The 20,083-nt window shown below is 50.9% G+C and overlaps 6 protein-coding genes across 6 annotated transcripts; 2 read left to right on the top strand and 4 right to left on the bottom strand.

Annotated features, from left to right (window-relative positions):
- Positions 1–338: 338 nt before the first annotated feature.
- On the bottom strand, positions 339–2,165 carry Pdw03_0195 (Reverse transcriptase, putative; the record flags this gene model as incomplete). The annotated part of the gene is made up of 1 exon (XM_066099535.1): positions 339–2,165. The coding sequence occupies one exon, from the start codon at positions 2,163–2,165 to the stop codon at positions 339–341; it is 1,827 nt and encodes a 608-aa protein (XP_065957262.1).
- A 2,366-nt stretch (positions 2,166–4,531) lies between these two features.
- Positions 4,532–6,490, bottom strand: Pdw03_0194 (Reverse transcriptase, putative; the record flags this gene model as incomplete). The annotated part of the gene is made up of 1 exon (XM_066099534.1): positions 4,532–6,490. One exon carries the CDS (start codon positions 6,488–6,490, stop codon positions 4,532–4,534), a length of 1,959 nt encoding a protein of 652 aa, XP_065957261.1.
- A 1,222-nt stretch (positions 6,491–7,712) lies between these two features.
- On the bottom strand, positions 7,713–8,450 carry Pdw03_0193 (Zinc finger, C3HC4 RING-type; the record flags this gene model as incomplete). Its single annotated transcript, XM_066099533.1, has 2 exons — positions 7,713–7,989; positions 8,305–8,450. 2 exons carry the CDS (start codon positions 8,448–8,450, stop codon positions 7,713–7,715), a joined length of 423 nt encoding a protein of 140 aa, XP_065957260.1.
- A 1,101-nt stretch (positions 8,451–9,551) lies between these two features.
- Positions 9,552–12,961, top strand: Pdw03_0192 (Sodium P-type ATPase, putative; the record flags this gene model as incomplete). The annotated part of the gene is made up of 4 exons (XM_014681904.1): positions 9,552–9,806; positions 9,860–10,125; positions 10,183–12,250; positions 12,311–12,961. The coding sequence occupies 4 exons, from the start codon at positions 9,552–9,554 to the stop codon at positions 12,959–12,961; spliced, it is 3,240 nt and encodes a 1,079-aa protein (XP_014537390.1).
- Positions 12,962–13,794: 833 nt separating this feature from the next.
- Positions 13,795–15,174, bottom strand: Pdw03_0191 (8-amino-7-oxononanoate synthase; the record flags this gene model as incomplete). The annotated part of the gene is made up of 3 exons (XM_014681903.1): positions 13,795–14,121; positions 14,178–14,320; positions 14,379–15,174. The coding sequence occupies 3 exons, from the start codon at positions 15,172–15,174 to the stop codon at positions 13,795–13,797; spliced, it is 1,266 nt and encodes a 421-aa protein (XP_014537389.1).
- Positions 15,175–15,475: 301 nt separating this feature from the next.
- Pdw03_0190 (Onanonoxo-7-onima-8-eninoihtemlysoneda) lies at positions 15,476–18,046 on the top strand (the record flags this gene model as incomplete). Its single annotated transcript, XM_014681902.1, has 5 exons — positions 15,476–15,657; positions 15,716–15,809; positions 15,858–17,191; positions 17,249–17,826; positions 17,874–18,046. 5 exons carry the CDS (start codon positions 15,476–15,478, stop codon positions 18,044–18,046), a joined length of 2,361 nt encoding a protein of 786 aa, XP_014537388.1.
- Between the last annotated feature and the right edge of the window lie 2,037 nt (positions 18,047–20,083).

Below are 20,083 nucleotides of genomic sequence, written 5' to 3'. Positions count from 1 at the left end.
GTTGCGTCCCAGAGCCCGCTCCCGACGATAAATGGTGGTGCATTCCCAGTATGCAGATCCACCCTGTGAGCAGGACTCGATTTCTCGAGGTCCTGCCACCTGAAAAGTAAGGCCACAAACCGGCCGGCGTAATGCAAACAAGACAAAAGAAATGTAAAGAAAGTCAATCCATCTGCCCGGTGTAGATGGTTTCCCGTAGTCCCCGCGGGCGCAGAGTGTCCCCTTCTTTCTCTGCAATGCACCTTCCACTTCTTCACTTCTCTACCTCCACTTCTTCATCCAGCTCCCCGAGTCACCGAGTCCCTGTATCCCCAGGACTGCCAGGTCTACTTGCTGCATCACTCCGGCAGGTCGAACACGAATAGGTTCGGGTCATGGCGCCATGCTTCTTCGTCTTCATCGGCAGCGTGCGTTGTTCTCCATGTGCGTTGGTGTGAGGTGACCTCGGCGGACCTGGCGCCCGGCCACTGTGATGTGTTCCCTGTTTCTCCAACATTCGCAGTGTCTTGGGTTGGTTTCGGTTTTGAATCCTCCTCCCCCTGCTCCTTACCCATGGCGACCGAGTCCACTGACTGAAACTGTCCCAAGAGTCCCGATGCGATCATGAACTTCGCCACGATCGGCGCTGCCTTCACTTCTGTCAACATTGCTTGTTCTCCAAGCGTTGTCGACACCCCCTCCATAAACAATTCCTCCACCATCTCCGACCGCAGTTCCTTCAGAAGCGGGCACTCCAGCAAGACATGCTTCACACTCTGGTTTCCCAGGTCACATTGACAGCGCGGTGAGTCGCTTCGCTTGATTTTGGACAGATATTCAGCAAGTCCGATGATACCTGTGCGGAGTTGGATCAAAACTGATGTTGTCGCTTTCCGCAGGCCCTTCCAATAAGTCAAATTTGACTTGCTTGGCACCTCGATCATCCTCCTCGTCCTCCTCGCTGTCCTCTTTGATCCTCCCTTTGTCCATGCCTTCTCCCACGCGATCGTCGATTCTCGCTTCACACTCTTGCTCGCTGCGGCGGCAAGCCGGATAGATCGGTTGTGGTTGACATTGGTGTTGACATTGGTGTTGTCATTGGTGTTGGCATTGGTGTTGGCATTGGCATTGGTATCATGAATGTTGGTCTCGGTGGTGGTAGCTGCTTCTTTTGCATACATGTCTGCAGCCTCATTCCCCGGAATGCCTTCATGTGCGGGGACCCAGCGTAGTTCCACCTGGATTTTATCATTGCACCATTCCAACAGCCGGAGACATCCTTCAAGATATACCTGGCCAGATGGCATTCGTGGGTTTTGGATGGCTCTGAGCGTCGCCTGGTTATCTGTAAAGATGACCACTCCACTCTTAGCCAGACAGTCCCGCCATTCGTTGTCATCATTGAACCTTTCTTTGATGACTTCCAATGCCATCTCGATAGCACGTAGCTCGGCAGCGTACACAGTGGCGTCGTCGTCGGTCCCCATATTACACAGCCTGGCTTCATTCCGCCTGTATGGGTATGCCGGGTACACTGCGGCCCCAATGCCGCCTTGATACCCGCTCCCATCGGTATAGAGCCTTGCTGGTGCATAGAGTTGTTCGGTGGTTCGCTTGTGTGTGTTTATTGCTCGCTCTCTCTCCTCAATGTATACCCTTGGTGGCTTGGTCCATGGTGCCTGGATGTATGCCTTCCTGCTCTCCCAAGTACTCGCCAATGGCCCCAAGGGTGTAGTGAGGCAGCCACCCTTCTTCCAGGTTTGGGCCTCCATCGGTGTATACCCCCCCCTTTGCTTTTGCATGTGTCCTCTCTCCACTAGCATTGTTTTCGGCACTGCGTATGCCGGGCCTGTACGTATACGAATAGCAGCCAACTGGACTAGCCGGTCAAGCTGCTGCTGCATAGGTAGCAAATGCAGTTCAATATCCAGTGCCTCCCTAGCAGTTGTTTTGAAGGCACCGCTCATTAAACAGGCTGCCCTTGACTGGATGTTTGCAAATTGTTTCACGTAGCTTCGTTCTCTTAGTGTGCTGGTCAGCGGTGAGTGCCAGGCAGCTGCTCCGAAGAGCATCTGTGGGATCATCACTGCTTGGTAGATAGCACGCATAGCGGAGAGAGATGCTCCCCATGTGGAGCCAGTCAGTCCTCTTAGTGCTTGTAAACTGACGCCGGCCTTAGCAAGCATTTGCTGCCGGTGGTGCTGGAAAGTTAACCCTGGGTCTAGCCAGACCCCGAGGTACCGCTCCGCTGTTGTGGTGGCCTGTACTGTGGTGCCCTGCAGTACTAGTGGTGTGTGCTCTTCCCCCCCAGATTCCGGGTTAACGAAGTGGATAAGGGCATACTTCTTAGGATCGAACACCGAGGCATGCCTAGCTGCCCAGGCGTCGGCATATTGGCATGCCTTTTGCAGCTTTGAGATGGTTTCATGCTCATCCTTCCCGATGACAATGAAGGCAACGTCGTCTACCCATCCACTTGTCTTCACACCCTCACAGCCCTCTACCAGATCTGCATTGTAGATTAGGTAAAGGATTGGAGAGAGAGGTGACCCCTGTGGGATACCAGTTGGTGTTGGGATACTCTCTGACACCCCTTCTGGTATACGGATTCTAGTACTTCGGGATGTAAGGAATGCTTTCACCCAAGGTGCGAGCTGACCGAGTCCCCTTTTGCGGAGGTTGTAGAGTAACCTTTCGTGAGAAACGTTATCGTACGCTCCGGATACATCAAGTAGTAGCATGCTTGCTATCTTGCCTTTCCCCCAAGCTCTTCGTATCCGGCCGATGATCGACTGGATAGCATGGTCGACTGAGATTCCCTTCCTCCCGCCGAAATGGGTATCCGGAAGCAATTTGTATGTTTCCACTGCGTAGCTAATTCGTCGGGCAACCACTGCCTCGAGGAACTTGCCGAGTGTATTAAGAAGCGCAACTGGCCGGTATGACTTCGCAAGCTGGTAGTCACGCTTACCAGCCTTACGTAGTACCACTGTAATCGATTTCTGGAAGTGTGTTGGGTTGGTACCAAGCCGTATGCACGCGTTGTAAATTCGAGAGATGGTGTCGAGTACTGTCGGTATCTCAATAAGCTTATGCCATAGGGAGTTCGGAAGGCCGTCCTCTCCTGGCGCTTTGTCTGGTGGCGATGCTTTGACTGCCTGTTTGATCTCTTGGTGTGTGATCTCTGGGAAGCGGATTGGCCCTCGATTGATCTCCGTCGGATCATGGTTGATCACCTTCGAATCGATGTCAGAGAGATCTGCCGGTGGCGGTACTGGGAAGAAAGCTTGCTGGAAAGCAGCTGCTTTCTCTTCGACTGTCTCGGCTAGTCCCCCTGGTATCTTGATTGACGGCGTGACCCCCTGGTCATATGCCCCCTGCCGATTTCTTGCCCATTTGCTCATCCTCCACATACCGCCAGGACCCTCGATAACCTCCTGTACCTTACGGCGGTGGTATCGACGGAGCGCGATCTTGATCAGCCGGGTCTTCCGGTTTCGTGCTGCTTTGTATAGCTCTTTGTCGTAAGGGTCCCCTGTCCGTTCGTGTCGACGGCGGAGCTGTCGAACTTCTTTGACTGCTTCCTGACACTCTGGTGTGAAGCTGGGATTTGCCCACTGCGAAGGGATCGCCCATGGTGTAGAGATATCGACTGCGTCGTTGATGATTTGGATGAATGCTTGGCACTCAGCCTCCACATCGTCGGCTGTTGTGAGGTTTTGGGGGTTGGTGGTGGTATTGGTGGTGGTGGTATTATTCGTGTTGGTGGTGGTGTTGGTGAGTTGTCGCTCGATGAATTCTATCAGCTTCTTGTCGTCTGTGGCCTTCCAGTTTCTCCTCTTTGGTGGTTCGTATGGCGGGGTACCGATGTCGATTGTTGTCACTACTGGGTAGTGATCCGACCCATGATCGGTACCGACCTGGCATTCAACCACCCTCTCTGCTAGTGTGTTACTGACAAAGGTGAGATCTAGGACCGATGCCTGCTCGTTTCTTCGCCATGTCGGTGATCCAGTCTCTGTCGTCAGTGACAGATTATGAATCCCCGCGATATCTAAAAGTCTCTCTGCTGCTGCGGTCGCTTTCGCTTTGGAACCTATTCCACTCCACGTTGGGTGGTGTAGGTTCATGTCCCCGATCAGGATATGTTCTGCGTATGGTCTCTGGGCAAGCTCTCTATTGAGCTTTTCCACCGTTTCACCATCGTCGTTGTTATATATGTTATGCATAAAGAGGTCTGTCCACCCATCTAGATGGTTCCTCCGCAGTTTCAGCAGCTGGTATCCTTTCGACACCGTCTTGCATGACCAGGAACCTGGATCGATCCGTTTCGACACGAACAGACAGACCCTGGCTCGTTCACCTTCCAACTCCTTCGGGAAGACTAGTTGGTGGGTGGCCTTGTTTGGGTAGTGGGTTGTTGTTGATTGAGAGTTGATCCAGGGTTCCTGAACCGCAATCACATCCGCTTTCTGGACTGCTTTGTCTGACAGAAATGAGGCCATGACTGGATGGGCGTTGTGTGCATTGTATTGAATTATTTGGAAGTAATTCATTGAGATGTGGTGGTGTTGTTGGTGTCTGTTCCTGGATCATCACTGTGCTCCGACGCATCATGGAACTCCTCTTCCGCATCTTCGTCGATTTCAGCAACTTTGTGTCGTACCAGTTGGTATCGCCGAGTCGTTCGGGGTTGTTCATCCATAACGTAGTCCTCCGCCATATCATCAGCTGGTGCTGTCATCCTCCTCTTCTTATATGACGTCTGGAGCTGTTTCTCCGGATCTGTCATGAACTGCATAGTCTCTTGGTTCTGTGACCTCAAAGAGCGAGCCGACTGGCTTACTGCTGAGGCAGTTTCAGCGAGCTCCTCTGGTATGATAGGTAGATCGTCATCCTCCGACGTTCTCGATCTAGTTCGCATCACATGGCTGGGCTCCTTTCTTCGTTGGGGCTTCTCCACCCCAACCTTTGTATACATCCTCCGAATTTCTTTTGTCGGATGCGATGCGTTCTCTGTCGGATGAGGTGCGTTCTCTGTCGGATGCGATGCGATCACCGTCCGATTCGATGTAGGTGCTGCCCGATATATCGTCGTGCGCTGTGCAGTTTGCTGCGGCGCGTGGATTGGGGTATCGAGTCCCTGTTGGGACTGGGAGGTAGTGGTACTACCCTTCGTAGTCTCCCTTTGCCGGAAGTGGAGTGGCACACGATGGAATAGAGGGCTGTTAGCCAGTGCTAGTCTTGCCCCTTCTTTCGCTGCTGTTCTTACTTCGCATGCGTCGCTCGTTGGCCTATGGCCTCCGCCACAATTGGCGCATTTCACTTCGACGTCCCCTTGCTTAGCACACTCCCAGGTCGGGTGTTGCTTCGCACAGTGGCCGCACTGGTATTCGTTTAGACACTGTGAGTGTACATGTCCTGGTTTCTGACATTTCAGGCATAATTTCGAACGGCCTTCTCGGCAGAAGCGGGTAGTCTGGTGCACTTGGTGCTGCCAGAGCGTACCCTGCGTGATCGCCTGGTTTGCAACCACCGGGTCGGTGAATTCAATGATGATAGAGCCTTCACGACGCTTGCCAGGTTTTACTAGCCAGCCAAGGTGGAGGATTTCAACCTGGGTATCACCCCATGAGTGGCTGTTTTGGCGTACCAGCTCCTTCGCCATCCCCGCCATCGACTCCTGTGTCAACAGCATCGTCTTCGTATCGATACCGCGCGCTACTACCCCCCATGTCGGCTTCCTAACATGTGCTGCTGGGCCGAATGATTTCAACCAGCCGTCAGCATGCTTTCGTAGCAACTCCGCACCGGAAGCGCTATTCGCCGTCATCTTCACATCCCCAGAGGGGAGAACCTTCGCCGCTAAGAAGTGGCAGCCACCACCAAGGGGGGCACTGGCTTTCCTCCGGGCGGCTTGCTCCCGTGTCCTCTCAGCCTGCTCGACGATCTCCCTTGGTGTCCGCCGGCGGAGGGTTTCGCGGGTGTCGCTGTCACGAATCTTGACGATAATCTCTCGATCTTCGCGGAGCTCAGCTGGCGAAACTCCGATCGAGGATGATCCATTGCTTGTCGGGAGAGATGGGGGGGGGCCGGAGCCGGTCCCTTGTCCCCATTTCTGGAGCCGTGCCCAGAAGGCTGCCGAGTCGTTCGAATTGCTTGTTTGTGTGGACGGTGTCGTTGCTGTTGCTTTGATCGCCGTCGTAGCTTTTTCGATGCTATCCATACGCTGGTCGAGTCGGTTGAGTGCCTGTTGCACCTTTTCCATGACCTGAACCTGCGGTTTGTCCCCCTTCAGGGAGTTCAGTGCGTATTGCTCGACGGATTTCACAAAGTTGATAATATATATCTCACCTCTTCCGTCATTTTCCATTGTGTTCAGCACCTCTCTAGCACTCTGAGCGAGCTCCTCCATGGTACTAAAGTGGTTCCGTGGTTTCTTGGGGGGTGCCTTTGAAAACTCTGTTTCAGGGGGCGAATTTGGTTTTCTTCCACCACCGGCGACAGCCATCCTTCAATTCCTATAAAATAGGATCAAAAGATAGAGCCGGAAGTTAGAAAGAATTTGAACTAATTTTGAGAGCCTGTAGGCCCTTGGTTGGCGAGATAGAACAAAAATTGAATCTGGGCAAAAAGAGTTGTTTTCCTGTCAAGGTTAGACCTCCCCACATCTCCGCGCCATAGCCCAAATCCCAGGATGTAATTCATGCAACATCTGCCGGCATCAACAATAGGGATTGATAATAACTCCCTCGGCGCCGTCTTCTCCAATAGCAACAATATGCGAAATACGAGGAATCCCTGCACCCGCGGCTACACCGAGAACCACCGGCTTGGCACAGGGCCTGCCGGTGAAAATTTGGTCGTTGTGTGAGAGGGCTGCGCTGGCTACGCTGGCTACGCTGTGGGTACTGGATCTGAGGATTGCATTGATTGATGTTCTTGCGATCTCGAAGAAGTTGGTAACTTTCAGGAGTTGAGTCCATGGTGACGGATGAAGGGATCTGATGCTCGGTCTCGATGGATGTATCTGTGGCACGGTGTGGATTCTCAAGTAGAGGAGTCTACATGAATATACAGAGAATCGGTATATCTTCGGGGGAAATTTGAAAAGGGGACCAACCTAAATGTTGTCTCCATAGCAGGCGGGGAATGTGAAATCCCGGGATATTTTCCTATTCCCGTGCCTAATTGCCCAGAGTTGATTGTTGTAGAAGATGAAAATGATTGGAAGTGTCAAATGATGATAGTGGAGAGCATAAGTTCCTGATACACGGATGTAGTGTGAAAAGAGGGCTTAGAGGAATGTCTTGAGCAGGTCATTCTTTGAGGGAGTCATACTACGCCATGAAGGTGCCTATTCTATTCGGATAGACTCCTGTTTGTCCCAATTGTAGCGACTATGGTTTCCTTTATTATGCTTGTGCAGGGATACATAAAACAGAGTCTGTTCTCGAGGCCTATTTGGACATATGGAGAATGGATCCATAAATGTGGATCAAAGAGCTGAACGAACACGCTTCGTGTGACATTAATGGATATCTCAAAGCAAATGTGAAAAAAGGAAGCAAGGCGAAAGCAAAGTTAGAAAAGCAAGTAACGAACAAAGACACAATAAGTTGCGTTGATCCCACTGGGCGAACTCTGGAGGGAATCACCACCGACAACATAAGTGCAAAATAACAAGCACCCCCACAAGATAGTCCACGCAGCAAGTCAATTATGGTCAGAAACTATCTTCGTATTTCTTCCTCTGGCGAATACGAAGCTTGGCAGATCGGGCACTTGTAGCGACGGTATTCAAACCAGGATTTCAGGCATTCTAAATGGAAGGCATGATTGCAGCGGTTCAGTACGAGTATCTCGCTATCGGGTGGGGAATGCTTTGCCTCGCAGCTGTAGCGGGGGTCTGGGTGTGTGATTGGGTTATGACTGTGGCCGTGTGCTAAAACGGCTGGGTCGGGACAGGCAAGGTAAGGGGATGACGACAGTGCCGAGAGACAGATGGGACTGGGCGAGTCAGCTTGATTCTAGAAGATCCAGGCGATATGTGCAGGGTCATTTGCGTGGTCTGCCATCGTAGCCATGACCACGTGGGCTTATCCAGGAACGAGGCGAATTGACACTGGGGCGAATACACAGGCAAAAAGCCAAGCCCAGAAGCATGAACCTGGCCCAACGAGAACTCGCCGATCCCCGATAGGGCAGCGGGACCGAGTGCCCAGCCCTACTGCCCCCGCACTACATCATCGAGCCGCAGGGCCAAGAGGTTCGCTGAGAGGGCCGGAATCAGACACCGGTGGAATTCTAAGAAATCACACTTACCAAGTCTCTTGGCCGTATTGCTGGGCATTGGCAGGCACGTTTTGCTCCTCTAACCATCGATCCACGGACACAGGTTGGCCCAACACGTCCTGCAACTGTACCTGATAGACCGGTGGGCGAGTCCGGGTTTCGGCCATTGCCCACATGGCTGTGCGTCGTGGGGGACGCCACAAGATCAGTCTGAATGGAAAACCATGCAAATTAGTGCCTGGGAAACCAGATGTTGGCGAACAATTTGTATGCATGAAGCGCGGGTGGTTGCCAAGACTATCGTGCCTCGGTACTCACACGGAGATCATGCTGATCAGGGAAAACAGCGCAACGGCCCCAATCACAACCCCAATGATATCCCCTCGCGGCATAGAATGTTCCGCCATGAGTGGAGGGTCACGTGGAATCTGGGTCCAAGCGAAGAAGACACGAGAAGAAAATCAAAATAAAGAATTGGAGTATTGCCCAATAACCCAGTAGAAATGGAGGAATAGAGCAACGTGAGACTGTGCAACCTGGATCGGATCACTCGGGACAATCATGTATTCAGGCACCGTGTCCCCAACAATCTTTGATGGCCCATTATTTGAGGCAACAAAACAAGTGTAAATCGGAGTTTTTGCCATACAGGAGTAGAAAACTTTCCCCGGAGAAGTAGGTGACTATGAAGCGGAGGAAATCTCGAGCCCCGTAATGCCAAGAGGTTCCAAGAGCCAAGAGCCAAGACGCCTAGAGGTGGAAAAAGAGACAGAAAGTGACGACCGGTCCAGCCAAGGCATGCCAAGACTCTTCCGTACCAATCAGATCCAGAGAATTATTGCATGGAGACCGGGCGAGACGTGCCCAGAGTCGTTTGCGTCATCGTCTGAGTAGGGCAAGTCAGTATGATGCGCCAAGAAGTGTCCGGTTAATACCGAGATCTGGTAGATCAAGTTGATTGGCGATCAGAATATCAGTTCCCCGGATGTCGGACACGGTTTCCATCAGACTACTTCCGGTCTAAATAGCCGCTTATCTTTCGCCATCGACTGATCCTATTTATACGTTGAGAAATCTCCCCAGAAGCAAAGAAAGAAGGTTATTTCATATAGAAGTGTGCTTATTATTCTAAGTAATTACGGTGTATGAACTCTCATTTTCCTACAGATACCTTCTACAAGTTACCCCCCTAAGAGTCTCATAGAAGTCCATCTTTCACTCAGTTCATCTAACTCGCTCAACTGGAGAAACACTCTTATCATTCGCGAAATCGCGAAATGTCGCAGGCAGCTCAAAAAGGCTCTGGTCCTGAGAGCCCTACTGACAGTACACAGCAACCTCTCTCCCAACCCGCCCATAGTCTCTCATTCGAAGATGTCATCGGCGAACTCCAAACAAACTCCGACGATGGTCTGACAACTGCAGCGGTCAAGCAGCGCCTTGAAAAATATGGCGAGAACACACTCGAAGGAGACGAAGGTGTCTCCTTGGCGAAGATCGTCATTCGACAGATCGCCAATGCCATGATGCTGGTAAGTTAGAAGCTGGAGAGATCCGCCAAACGTTGATTGCTAAAATGTTGTAGGTCCTCATTATCGCCATGGCCGTTAGTTTTGGTATCCAGTCCTGGATCGAAGGAGGTTTCATCGCTGCCGTCATCGCTCTTAACATCGTAGTCGGTGTCTACCAAGACTACGCCGCAGAGAAGACCATGGATTCGCTACGCTCACTCAGCTCGCCTACAGGTGTTGTCTCTCGCGATGGCAAGACTGCAACCGTCCCAGCCAATGAGATTGTCCCCGGCGATATGGTCGAATTGAAAGTAGGAGACACTGTTCCTGCTGATGTCAGGTAAGCACCACAACACCCGCACAAATTACGCCACAACCCAATCTAACAGCTTCACAGGCTTGTCGAAGCATTTAACTTTGAAACCGACGAAGCGCTGCTAACTGGCGAGTCCCTCCCGGTACAGAAGGAGGCGGAGGCGATCTTCGAGGTCGACACTGGCCCAGGCGACAGGCTGAACATTGCCTACAGTTCGTCGACCGTAACCCGAGGACGAGCACGTGGTGTCGTGGTTGGAACCGGAATGAAAACCGAGATTGGAGCTATCGCCCTAGCCCTCCGCGGAACTGGCTCGAAGCGTCGTCCTGTTAAGCGTGGACCCGAAGGCGAAACAAAGAAGAGATGGTATATCCAGGCCTGGACATTGACGACCACTGATGCTATTGGTCGGTTCCTGGGCACCAATGTTGGCACTCCTTTGCAGCGGAAACTGTCCAAGCTGGCACTTCTGCTGTTTGCCATTGCTGTCGTTTTTGCGATTGTCGTTGCTGCGTCGAACAACTGGCGTGGTGATAACGAGGTCATCATTTATGCGGTCGCAACTGGTCTGGCTATGATTCCGGCCTGTTTAGTGGTTGTCTTGACTATCACCATGGCCGTCGGAACAAAACAGATGGTCCAACGTCACGTAATTGTTCGGAAGCTGGATTCCTTGGAGGCACTCGGTGCTGTTACCAATATCTGCTCAGACAAGACTGGTACTCTGACCCAAGGCCGTATGGTTGCAAAGAGGGCTTGGCTTCCATCCCTGGGAACTTACTCAGTTGGTGCCTCGAGTGAGCCTCTCAACCCCCAAGACGGTGAGCTGAGCTTGATGGCCGAGCCCCCAGTCAAACTGGGTGCGGAGAATCTGGGTAGTCCAGCATCATCAGATGATTTGTTGAAAGACAATGACACACTCAAGGACTTCCTCAACGTCACTGCCATGGCCAACCTGGCCCATCTCCACCAAAGTGCCACTGAGGGGTGGCAGGCTCGCGGAGAACCTACCGACATTGCCATTCAGGTTTTTGCCTCTCGATTCAATTGGGGTCTAGATCGCTGGACCAAGGGCGACAAGCCGATCTGGCAACAACAGGCCGAGTACCCATTTGACTCAAGCGTCAAGAAGATGTCCGTCATTTTCACTAAGCACGACGACAACTCCGAGAAGAGCCGCGAAATGATCTTCACCAAGGGCGCTGTGGAGCGAGTTCTCGAGGCATGCACCACTATCAAATGGAAGCCTGACTCCCAGCCTGTTCCTATCAACGGTGAAATGCGCAGTGAAATCTTGCAGAACATGGAGGCTTTGGCTAAAGAGGGTCTTCGTGTGCTTGCTATGGCCGGCCGTGAGAACTTCTCTCCAGCAAAAGAAGGTGATCCTCTTCCCCGTGAGGAGGTTGAGAAGGATTTGTCTTTCTATGGATTGATCGGTCTCTATGATCCTCCTCGCCCGGAGACGGCAGGAGCTATTGCTTTGTGCTACAAGGCTGGAATCTCCGTGCACATGGTTACTGGTGACCACCCCGGTACTGCGCGTGCGATCGCTGCTCAAGTCGGAATCATTCCCGCGAATATGGATTTGATCGCTAAGGATGTTGCTGATGCTATGGTTATGACGGCTTCCCAGTTTGATAAATTGACCGAAGACGAGATTGATGAACTTCCCACCCTTCCATTAGTTATTGCTCGGTGTGCGCCTAATACCAAAGTCCGTATGATTGATGCACTGCACCGTCGTGGGCGCTTTGTGGCTATGACCGGTGACGGAGTCAATGACTCTCCCTCGCTTAAGCGGGCTGATGTCGGCATTGCCATGGGTCAGAATGGATCCGATGTGGCCAAAGATGCTTCCGAACTTGTGTTGTCTGATGATAACTTCGCCTCTATAATCAACGGTATTGAGGAAGGTCGTCGGATTTTCGACAACATCCAGAAATTCGTTCTGCATCTTCTTGCGGAAAATGTTGCCTTGGCTTTGACCCTGCTGATTGGATTGGCCTTCAAGGACGACAGCAGCCAGTCTGTCTTCCCTATCTCCCCGGTCGAGATCATCTGGATAATCATGGTTACCTCTGGTCTCCCTGACATGGGCCTCGGAATGGAGATCGCTGCCCCAGAAGTGATGGACCGGCCACCGCAAAGCGTAAGTCCTGAAAGCCCAATTCCCTACAACTACATTTTACTAAAAAAAAAAAAACCACAGAAACAAGGCATCTTCACCTGGGAAATCATTATCGACACCCTCGTCTACGGAGTCTGGATGGCTGCCCTCTGTCTGTCGGCATTCTCTCTCGTCATGTTCCGATGGGGCAATGGCGATCTCGCCCAGGGCTGCAACACACATTACAACGACCCTAGCAAACCCTACGACTGCGATACAGTTTTCCGTGCCCGCGCTACTACCTTTACTTGCATGACATGGTTCGCCCTCTTCCTCGCCTGGGAGATGATGCACCTACGCCGCAGCTTCTTCCAGATGCAGCCCAACTCAACGAAACTCTTTACCCAGTGGATGCATGATATCTGGCGCAACAAGGTCCTCTTCTTTGGCATCATGACTGGTTTCGTTCTTGCCTTCCCTATTATCTACATCCCCGTCATAAATCACAGGGTCTTCAAGCACAGCAATATCTCCTGGGAGTGGGCTATAGTTTTTGTTGAGACGGTGCTTTTCTTCCTTGGCATTGAGAGCTGGAAGTGGTGTAAGCGTGTTTACTTCCGTCGCCAGGACCGAAAGGCTGTAGATCGAGGTGATGGTGATCGTCGGGATCTGAGCGATTTCAGTCGATTTACTACCATGGACCGCTCGGATACTCGGGCTAGTGAAATCAAGGTAGAGCAATCTATGGTCTAGATGTTCAATAAACAAGTAAACTTCAGATGCAAATTAACCAGCCGTTAGCAGATTAGCCGCCTTAGAGAAGAGCGATTGGCGATTAATATTATCCGTCAAGATCGTCGTTGCATCTGGTCTCGGCTGTAAAGAATTGGCAACATTGCTCCTCCACATAGTGTTACGGCCGATCAAATGCGTACCCTCCCGCAACAGTGGGCAAGATTGACCGTAATCGAGGGCTTGTTAGTTAACCACATTCTTCGTGATCTGGCAAAGGACCACCCGGTAGATTTGCTGTGCTGCCAGCCAGACAAGCAACAGAATATTTTGATGCTTTCCGTGGAATGTCACGGCATCACAAATTCCTGGACCTCCCTTAAAGAGCGCCAAACGTGAATACTATAGCTACCCCAGCGCGGTTCCGTAGGCAGCACCGAAACAAGTGAAGAGAAGGAGAGTAGATCGAGGGGCCTGGGCATGGCTGATTCGCCCCGTTCCCCTTTGAAAGGAGTTGCTAACAGCGGATTGAACCCGGAGGGAAAAATTGAAATTGAATCGAAAAGAGATGGACAACCTTCCAAAATGATCTCGTGCGAGTCTCACAACCTAGAAGAAATCCCCAAGTACATTCCAACAAGAAAAGGTGTTGGTTAACAAACAGCCTTCAAGGAGCCAGGTAACTATGCAGGTATCATGTTACAATTAGTCCGAATTGACAACTGTGAGATAATAAAAATAACAGGAATCCAAATCCAATCGGGCCAAAATCCAACTCGAGTTAAGCACTTTGCACTAAGCATTGCTAGGAGACCATCTCCACGGAAAGACAAAGCCCAAAGAACCTCCCAATTTCATAATTTTGACGCATTTCTATAACTTTGATCGAGCCACGACTGGATCATTCGCGTCAAACCATCGATCTCACTCTCGGTGTTTCCCGCATGTAAACACACGCGCACCCGTTCCCTTCCCTCGGGTATCGTCGGTGGCATAATCGCTCGCACAATGAATCCGTTTTCCTGGCAGCGACTCGCCAGTTGTCGTGGCTGCGATGTGCGAAGGGAGATGATGGGAGACGTGGGGAAATGGTCGACTTCGAACATGACCGATTGATGTGTACGGAGGCCGTCAAGCCGCTGTCGGAGATGGCGGATCAACTCCTGAAGCCGGCATTGTAACTGTGATCCAGTTAGCTATTGGTAGTGGGAGAGTCTAGAGAGGGGGATCGATTCACTGATTCAGTTTCACCGGATGATAAGAGCTCATATGCCGCGCGAATCGATGCCAGAAATGGGAATCCTAGAGCAGTGGTGTAGATCAGACTCCGGGCGTAGTTGATCAGGTAATCCCTTGTCTCTGGTCCACAGAGAACCATGGCTAGACACAGGTCAGCCGGAAATTTCATGGGCCGATCAATCTAGACAAGACAACCTACCTCCATGACTCGCTAGTGCCTTGCCGAATGTGTGCACTCGGATGAAAATGCGATCCTGAATGCCGAGTTCCTGAACCACCCCAGCACCCCGCGGTCCAAATACACCAGTTGCATGCGCTTCGTCGACATAGAAATATCCATTACCGTGAGGTAGCAGCTCATCAACAACCGCGATAAACTCCTTGATAGGAGCAACGTCACCGTCCATGCTGTAGATAGACTCTATGACCACGAAGACATTGCGCGTGCCTTCTGCGATTGCAGGGTCTTCGGCTATTTGAGATTGCAGAGCCTCTTTCAAGCCAGTTGGCGAACTGTGAGCAAACATCTTCCGCGGACCGGCCCGCGACAGTCGCATACCCTCATGAACACTGGCGTGGATGAGCTCGTCGTACAAAATCACATCACCTGGCTGGGGAATGCTGGACAGTACGCCGACATTGGCATCATATCCGGAGTTGAATAGAAGTGCTGTTGGGGCTTGATGGAATGCCGCGACAAAGTTCTCGAGCTCTTCCGCGTAAGCCGAATTCCCATCTAGTAGCCGAGAACCTCCGCTGGCTAGAGGGAATGATGGTGATATATTATTCAAAAGTGCCAGAAACCGTTCTCGGTATGCAGGAGACGTTGACAGTGACAGGAAGTCATTGGAAGAAAAATCCACAGCTGTCCGGGGTAAAACGGTCAGCCTCCGACGGGCTGATTTAGCTTCTCGGCGCAACAACGCGGCAGATAGTGAGGCAACAAGGGGTTTGGGCGAGGCTGCGCTCGATGACCCGGGTTGAGGAGCAGCCATTGGATCTTTTTTTTTTTATGATCACTGACGTCAATTGTCCTGATCTTGATTCTTGTCCCCAAGGGGTGAGCCACGAATGATCCACTTCTTTTTTTTTTTTGTTTGGAATTATGTTGATTGTTGAGATTGGTAATAGAACAGATCCAATTCCCCAGAGCCAAAAGGTCCAAGTCGTTGAGGCGCCCAACAAGAGAGTCCGGTGAAATGCAGAAAATGTGGGGATTTTGGCGTGGAGTCGGAAACTCAACTGTACCGAGGTCTGTTTTGAGCTTCATCGTGACTCACTTCACTTCATCCCATCATGCCTCCAGTTGGCGCAGCGCTTTGGCGCAGTTTACGAGCCCACCAAGTCTACGGGGCTAACACAGACGTGGGGAAGACGATTATCTCCACGGTGTTGTGTAATGCTGTTCAACGGCAGAAACAGCGGGCCGCATTCCTCAAGCCTGTGTCAACAGGGGCATTGGATGATGCCGACGATAGGTAGGGCTTTGAAGTAATTCAACTGGATTTAATTCAGTTCACTCGCTGATGGTTGCAGGCACTTACAACGTTACGGGGCTGGGACACTCACCAAGTGTCTCCACCAATTCGATGACCCAGTGAGCCCGCATTTGGCAGCCAAGGACAAATTCGTAAGTGCTCATTTGTGTGAATAAGAATACACGAAGCTCATCGGGCAGATTCCGCGAGACGATGATCTCCTCGCATCCATACATACCACGCTGTCCGACTGGGCGCGGTCGGACATTGATTTCGCCCTTGTTGAGACCGCCGGGGGTGTGCACTCCCCGGGCCCCAATGGCAACTCACAGGCAGACTTGTATCGACCACTCCGGCTGCCAATCGTGCTAGTGGCAGACTCTCGCCTAGGGGGGATCTCTTCTTCGATCTCTGCCTACGAGTCGTTGCTCGTCCGTGGCTATGATGTTTCGTCGGTTCTCTTGTTCCGAGATGAGTACTACCAAAATCACGAATACCTTCGTGATTATTTCCAGAAAAAAAGCATTCCATTAGTTTCACTACCGGCACCTCCTTCCAGACCATCACATCTGGATGCTGACTCCCGATTAAGGGACGAAGAGGCCATGCTCAACTATTACAAAAAGTCCGCAGAGCAGTCGGAGATCCTCCGACTGCTTGACGAGATGTCCGCCAACAATACCGAGCGCGTCCAGCGCCTGGAAGAGATGACCGACCGCGCGCAAGAGGTGATATGGTATCCCTTTACTCAACATCAAGGCATGAAGGCCAAGGACATTACCGTCATCGACTCAGCGCATGACGATTACTTCCAAACCTTCGGCTCCAACACACCGAAAGATTCCCAAAGCGAACTGCGCCCAACTTTTGACGGATCTGCGTCTTGGTGGACGCAAGGCTTGGGCCACGGTAATCCCGAGCTGTCACTATCTGCTGCGTATGCCGCCGGTCGGTACGGACATGTCATGTTCGCAGGAGCTGTCCATGAGCCAGCACTTTCGCTTGCGGACAAGTTACTGAAATCCATCGAAAATCCAAGACTCACCAAGGTCTTCTACACAGATAATGGCAGCACAGGAATGGAAGTTGCTGTCAAGATGGGTCTACGCGCTTCTTGCGACCGGTACGGCTGGGACGCCAGCCAGGAGCAGATTGGTATTCTTGGACTCAAGGGGAGCTACCACGGTGACACCATCGGTGTGATGGATTGTTCGGAGCCTTCAACATTCAATAAGAAGGTTGAGTGGTATCGCGGTCGTGGCTATTGGTTCGATTTCCCTCTTGTCAAGATGGTTGGCAGATCGTGGAAAGTTGAGATACCCGGTGAGCTGCAGACAGAACTCGGCGACGATGTTGATTTCGCTTCATTGGGGTCGATCTTTGACCTCAGCCAGCGTCTTGAGTCGGTCACTGCCCAGCGTTACAAGAACTACATCCGTCGCACAATTGAGGATCTAGTCCAGCGTCAAGGGCTAAAGTTTGGTGCATTAATTCTGGAACCAGTCATCCTCGGTGCGGGTGGAATGCTTTTCTGGTAAGAATGCAGAAGTAGAATCTTTCATGCAGAGATGATCTAACCATCTCCTTCTAGTGATCCACTCTTCCAAAGATGTCTGACTGATGTGGTCCGCGACTATCCGGAGCTATTCTCCACCAACGCTCCCCCTCCCACGCAAGCTCCGTCGTGGTCCGGACTGCCAATCATCTTCGATGAAGTCTTTACCGGATTGTACCGTCTCGGCCGTCGCACATCCGCGTCTTTCTTAGGTGTACACCCCGACGTCGCCGTCAACGCTAAACTTCTCACGGGTGGGCTGGTACCGCTATGTACGACTATCGCTAGCGAGGAAATTTTCAGTGCTTTCTCAAGTCCTGAGAAGAGCGATGCCCTCCTCCATGGCCACAGTTACACCGCCCATGCCGTTGGATGCACGGTTGCTGTTGATTCCTTGAAGGCCATGGCTGAGCTTGATGCTAATGGAACGTGGGATGCATACCGCGCTGACTGGCGTAGCAGCTCGCCTGCTGCTGCCGAAGCTTCAACTCCAGATGTGTGGAGTGTCTGGTCGCACGGTCTTCTCCAGGACCTATCTTCCACGAACTCGGTGGAGAGCGTGTTTGCTATTGGAACCGTGCTTAGTATTTCACTTCGGGATGAAGCTGGTGGAGGTACGTTCTTCAGGTCTGAAACATTAATGAAGCTAACCAAATCGCAGGCTACAACTCCAATGCTGCTAAGGGACTGCAGCAGAGGCTGGCTGTTGGCGGTGATCAGTTCAATTGTCACTCGCGCGTCCTTGGCAATGTTCTTTACCTGATGTCCAGTGTGACTTCCAAGCCCGAGTCGCTCCGAGAGATGGAGCGTCTCCTCCGATCAGCATTAATGTAGGTATTAGATCATAATACCTTGATACTGACTAGGCAATTGCATATTTCAATGCATCCTCTTGCGCACAATATTTGCAACCATCATAGATTAGGAAATTGCGCTCTCATTTAATAATTAAATTGTAGGACCTAGGTTCAATGTTTTCAGGTCTTAGGGCCGTGATGTCTTATAGATCTGCCCTGATAAATGAACCTTGTGATGCACACTTCAAGTTCTCTATCAGCAGCCACTCCATGACTGGCGTGAACGACCTACTGCCTTTTCACCTGTGCCAGACACATTGCTCAGTGTGGCTTGCTGTCGGCAAGCCCATCTTACTCTGGATTAGATGCATGCAGTCGAGTAAGATTAACAATACAAGCTATCGACACCTCTCTGGTTGGTTTGTTACTGTTTTCTGGACGTCTGATTCTTAAAAAATCGATACTCAACCACCATCTTCCATGCCCTTCGGCGTTAACTACCTAAAATTAGTTAAATACAATTTTGTTCTGTTGGCGTGTGCTAAGTCTGTTCATCGGTCTCGGCCGTGATCAATTTTTTTCTACGATATTATCATCAAACCAGACCAAGTCTCCATGCTAGGAATTCTTCACTCGATGCCATTACCCCGAATACCTGCTCAAACCACATAAACGTCGAGGAATTTGTATACCACAACGTCTACCCTAAACACCCTCCAAGACATATTATACCTCCACTGATAAATACTACGATGAGAGAATGATCAGACAACCAAAATTAGCGAAACATCCTCAAACCCTCTTTCCGACGCCTCATAGCGAAAAAAAACTAACGGTAGCCTCGACGGGCGGAGTGTCAACTAGCCCTATGAACCTTGGACTACTCAGGCCAAGCCCTTCTAGGCCACTACCAATGAGCCAATTTGAGTGACTTCATTGACGTTTCCTACTTGATCGTTGCGTTCACGGATGCTTCCGGCCTTTGACTCATGAAATGTCACTTTGGATAGCATAATTTGGATTAGGGAATTGGGTGCAGCAGGTGTGGTGAGATCAACACCTTCATTGACTACGTTGTGTGACAGACCCAGAGAGGTGGAGTGCTTTTGAGGAGTCAGTGAGTGTGGAGACGAATCATTCGTGCATAAAACTTTGATTACGTTCGAATTGCTTACAACCCGGGGTCATCCGGGGGAAGTTGGGAAATGCAAGCCCCAACATGTGGAGGGTGCTACGGAGTACAAGATGCATGTAACATGAGGACGGAGACTCCAATTTCTGTTTCGGTAGGTATACAACGAATTCCCGATCACAAAGGGATGATCCAATCTTTTGAACAGTAGATTGTTGCACTGGTAGCCAAGGGACTGTTTAGGAATTATATACCCGAGCCAAGGCATGGGCAGAATATGCCCTAATAGCTCTGCATTGATTAGCTTTCGGATGCGCTTGTTAAAATAGTCGAACCATAAATCTCTGCCTAGGCGGAGTTGGCAAGGCTTGACTGAAATTAAATTTTTGTTGGTGGCAAACCTTGAAAAGAGCTTTACTCGGACCCACGGTTCTTTGTGTATTAGAATTTTTGGCTACTGGACCATAATTTGCCATCTCTCGGGTACAGAGGATATAACCTACAATGCAATGGATTACAATTCACTTGATATTTCCAAGATTGCTAGCAGACGACAACCCGATAATAAGCGTCTATCTTGGCATTTAGTAACAGCTTGAAGCATTGAGACTCGAGGTGGGCCCAGCATCGGAGTCAGCGGCTATCGTCGGCCAGCCACGCGAGTCCGGTGATTCTTATTAGATAATAGAATGCCGAACCGAGGTCGTAATTGGCCAGTGTTTGTAAAAAGTGGATTAGCACAACCCCACTCCCCCTGTCCGGAAGTGGACCCACCTACGCTTAATTTCTATGGATGCAACTTGGCATCAAAGCTGTGCCATTTTTTTTTTTTTTTTTTTCTGAGCTTTCTTTCTGAGCCGCAACAGGATTCAAAACATAATGTGAATAGGCAATAGAAATCGATTTTCCACCGATAAGCCCTGATCTATACCCCTGTCAGTA

This window comes from Penicillium digitatum, chromosome 4, assembly GCF_016767815.1.
Source record: "Penicillium digitatum chromosome 4, complete sequence".
NCBI lineage: Eukaryota > Fungi > Ascomycota > Eurotiomycetes > Eurotiales > Aspergillaceae > Penicillium > Penicillium digitatum.
The sequence above is the reverse complement of the archived record's forward strand: the minus strand, read 5'-3'. Positions and strand labels throughout refer to the sequence as shown.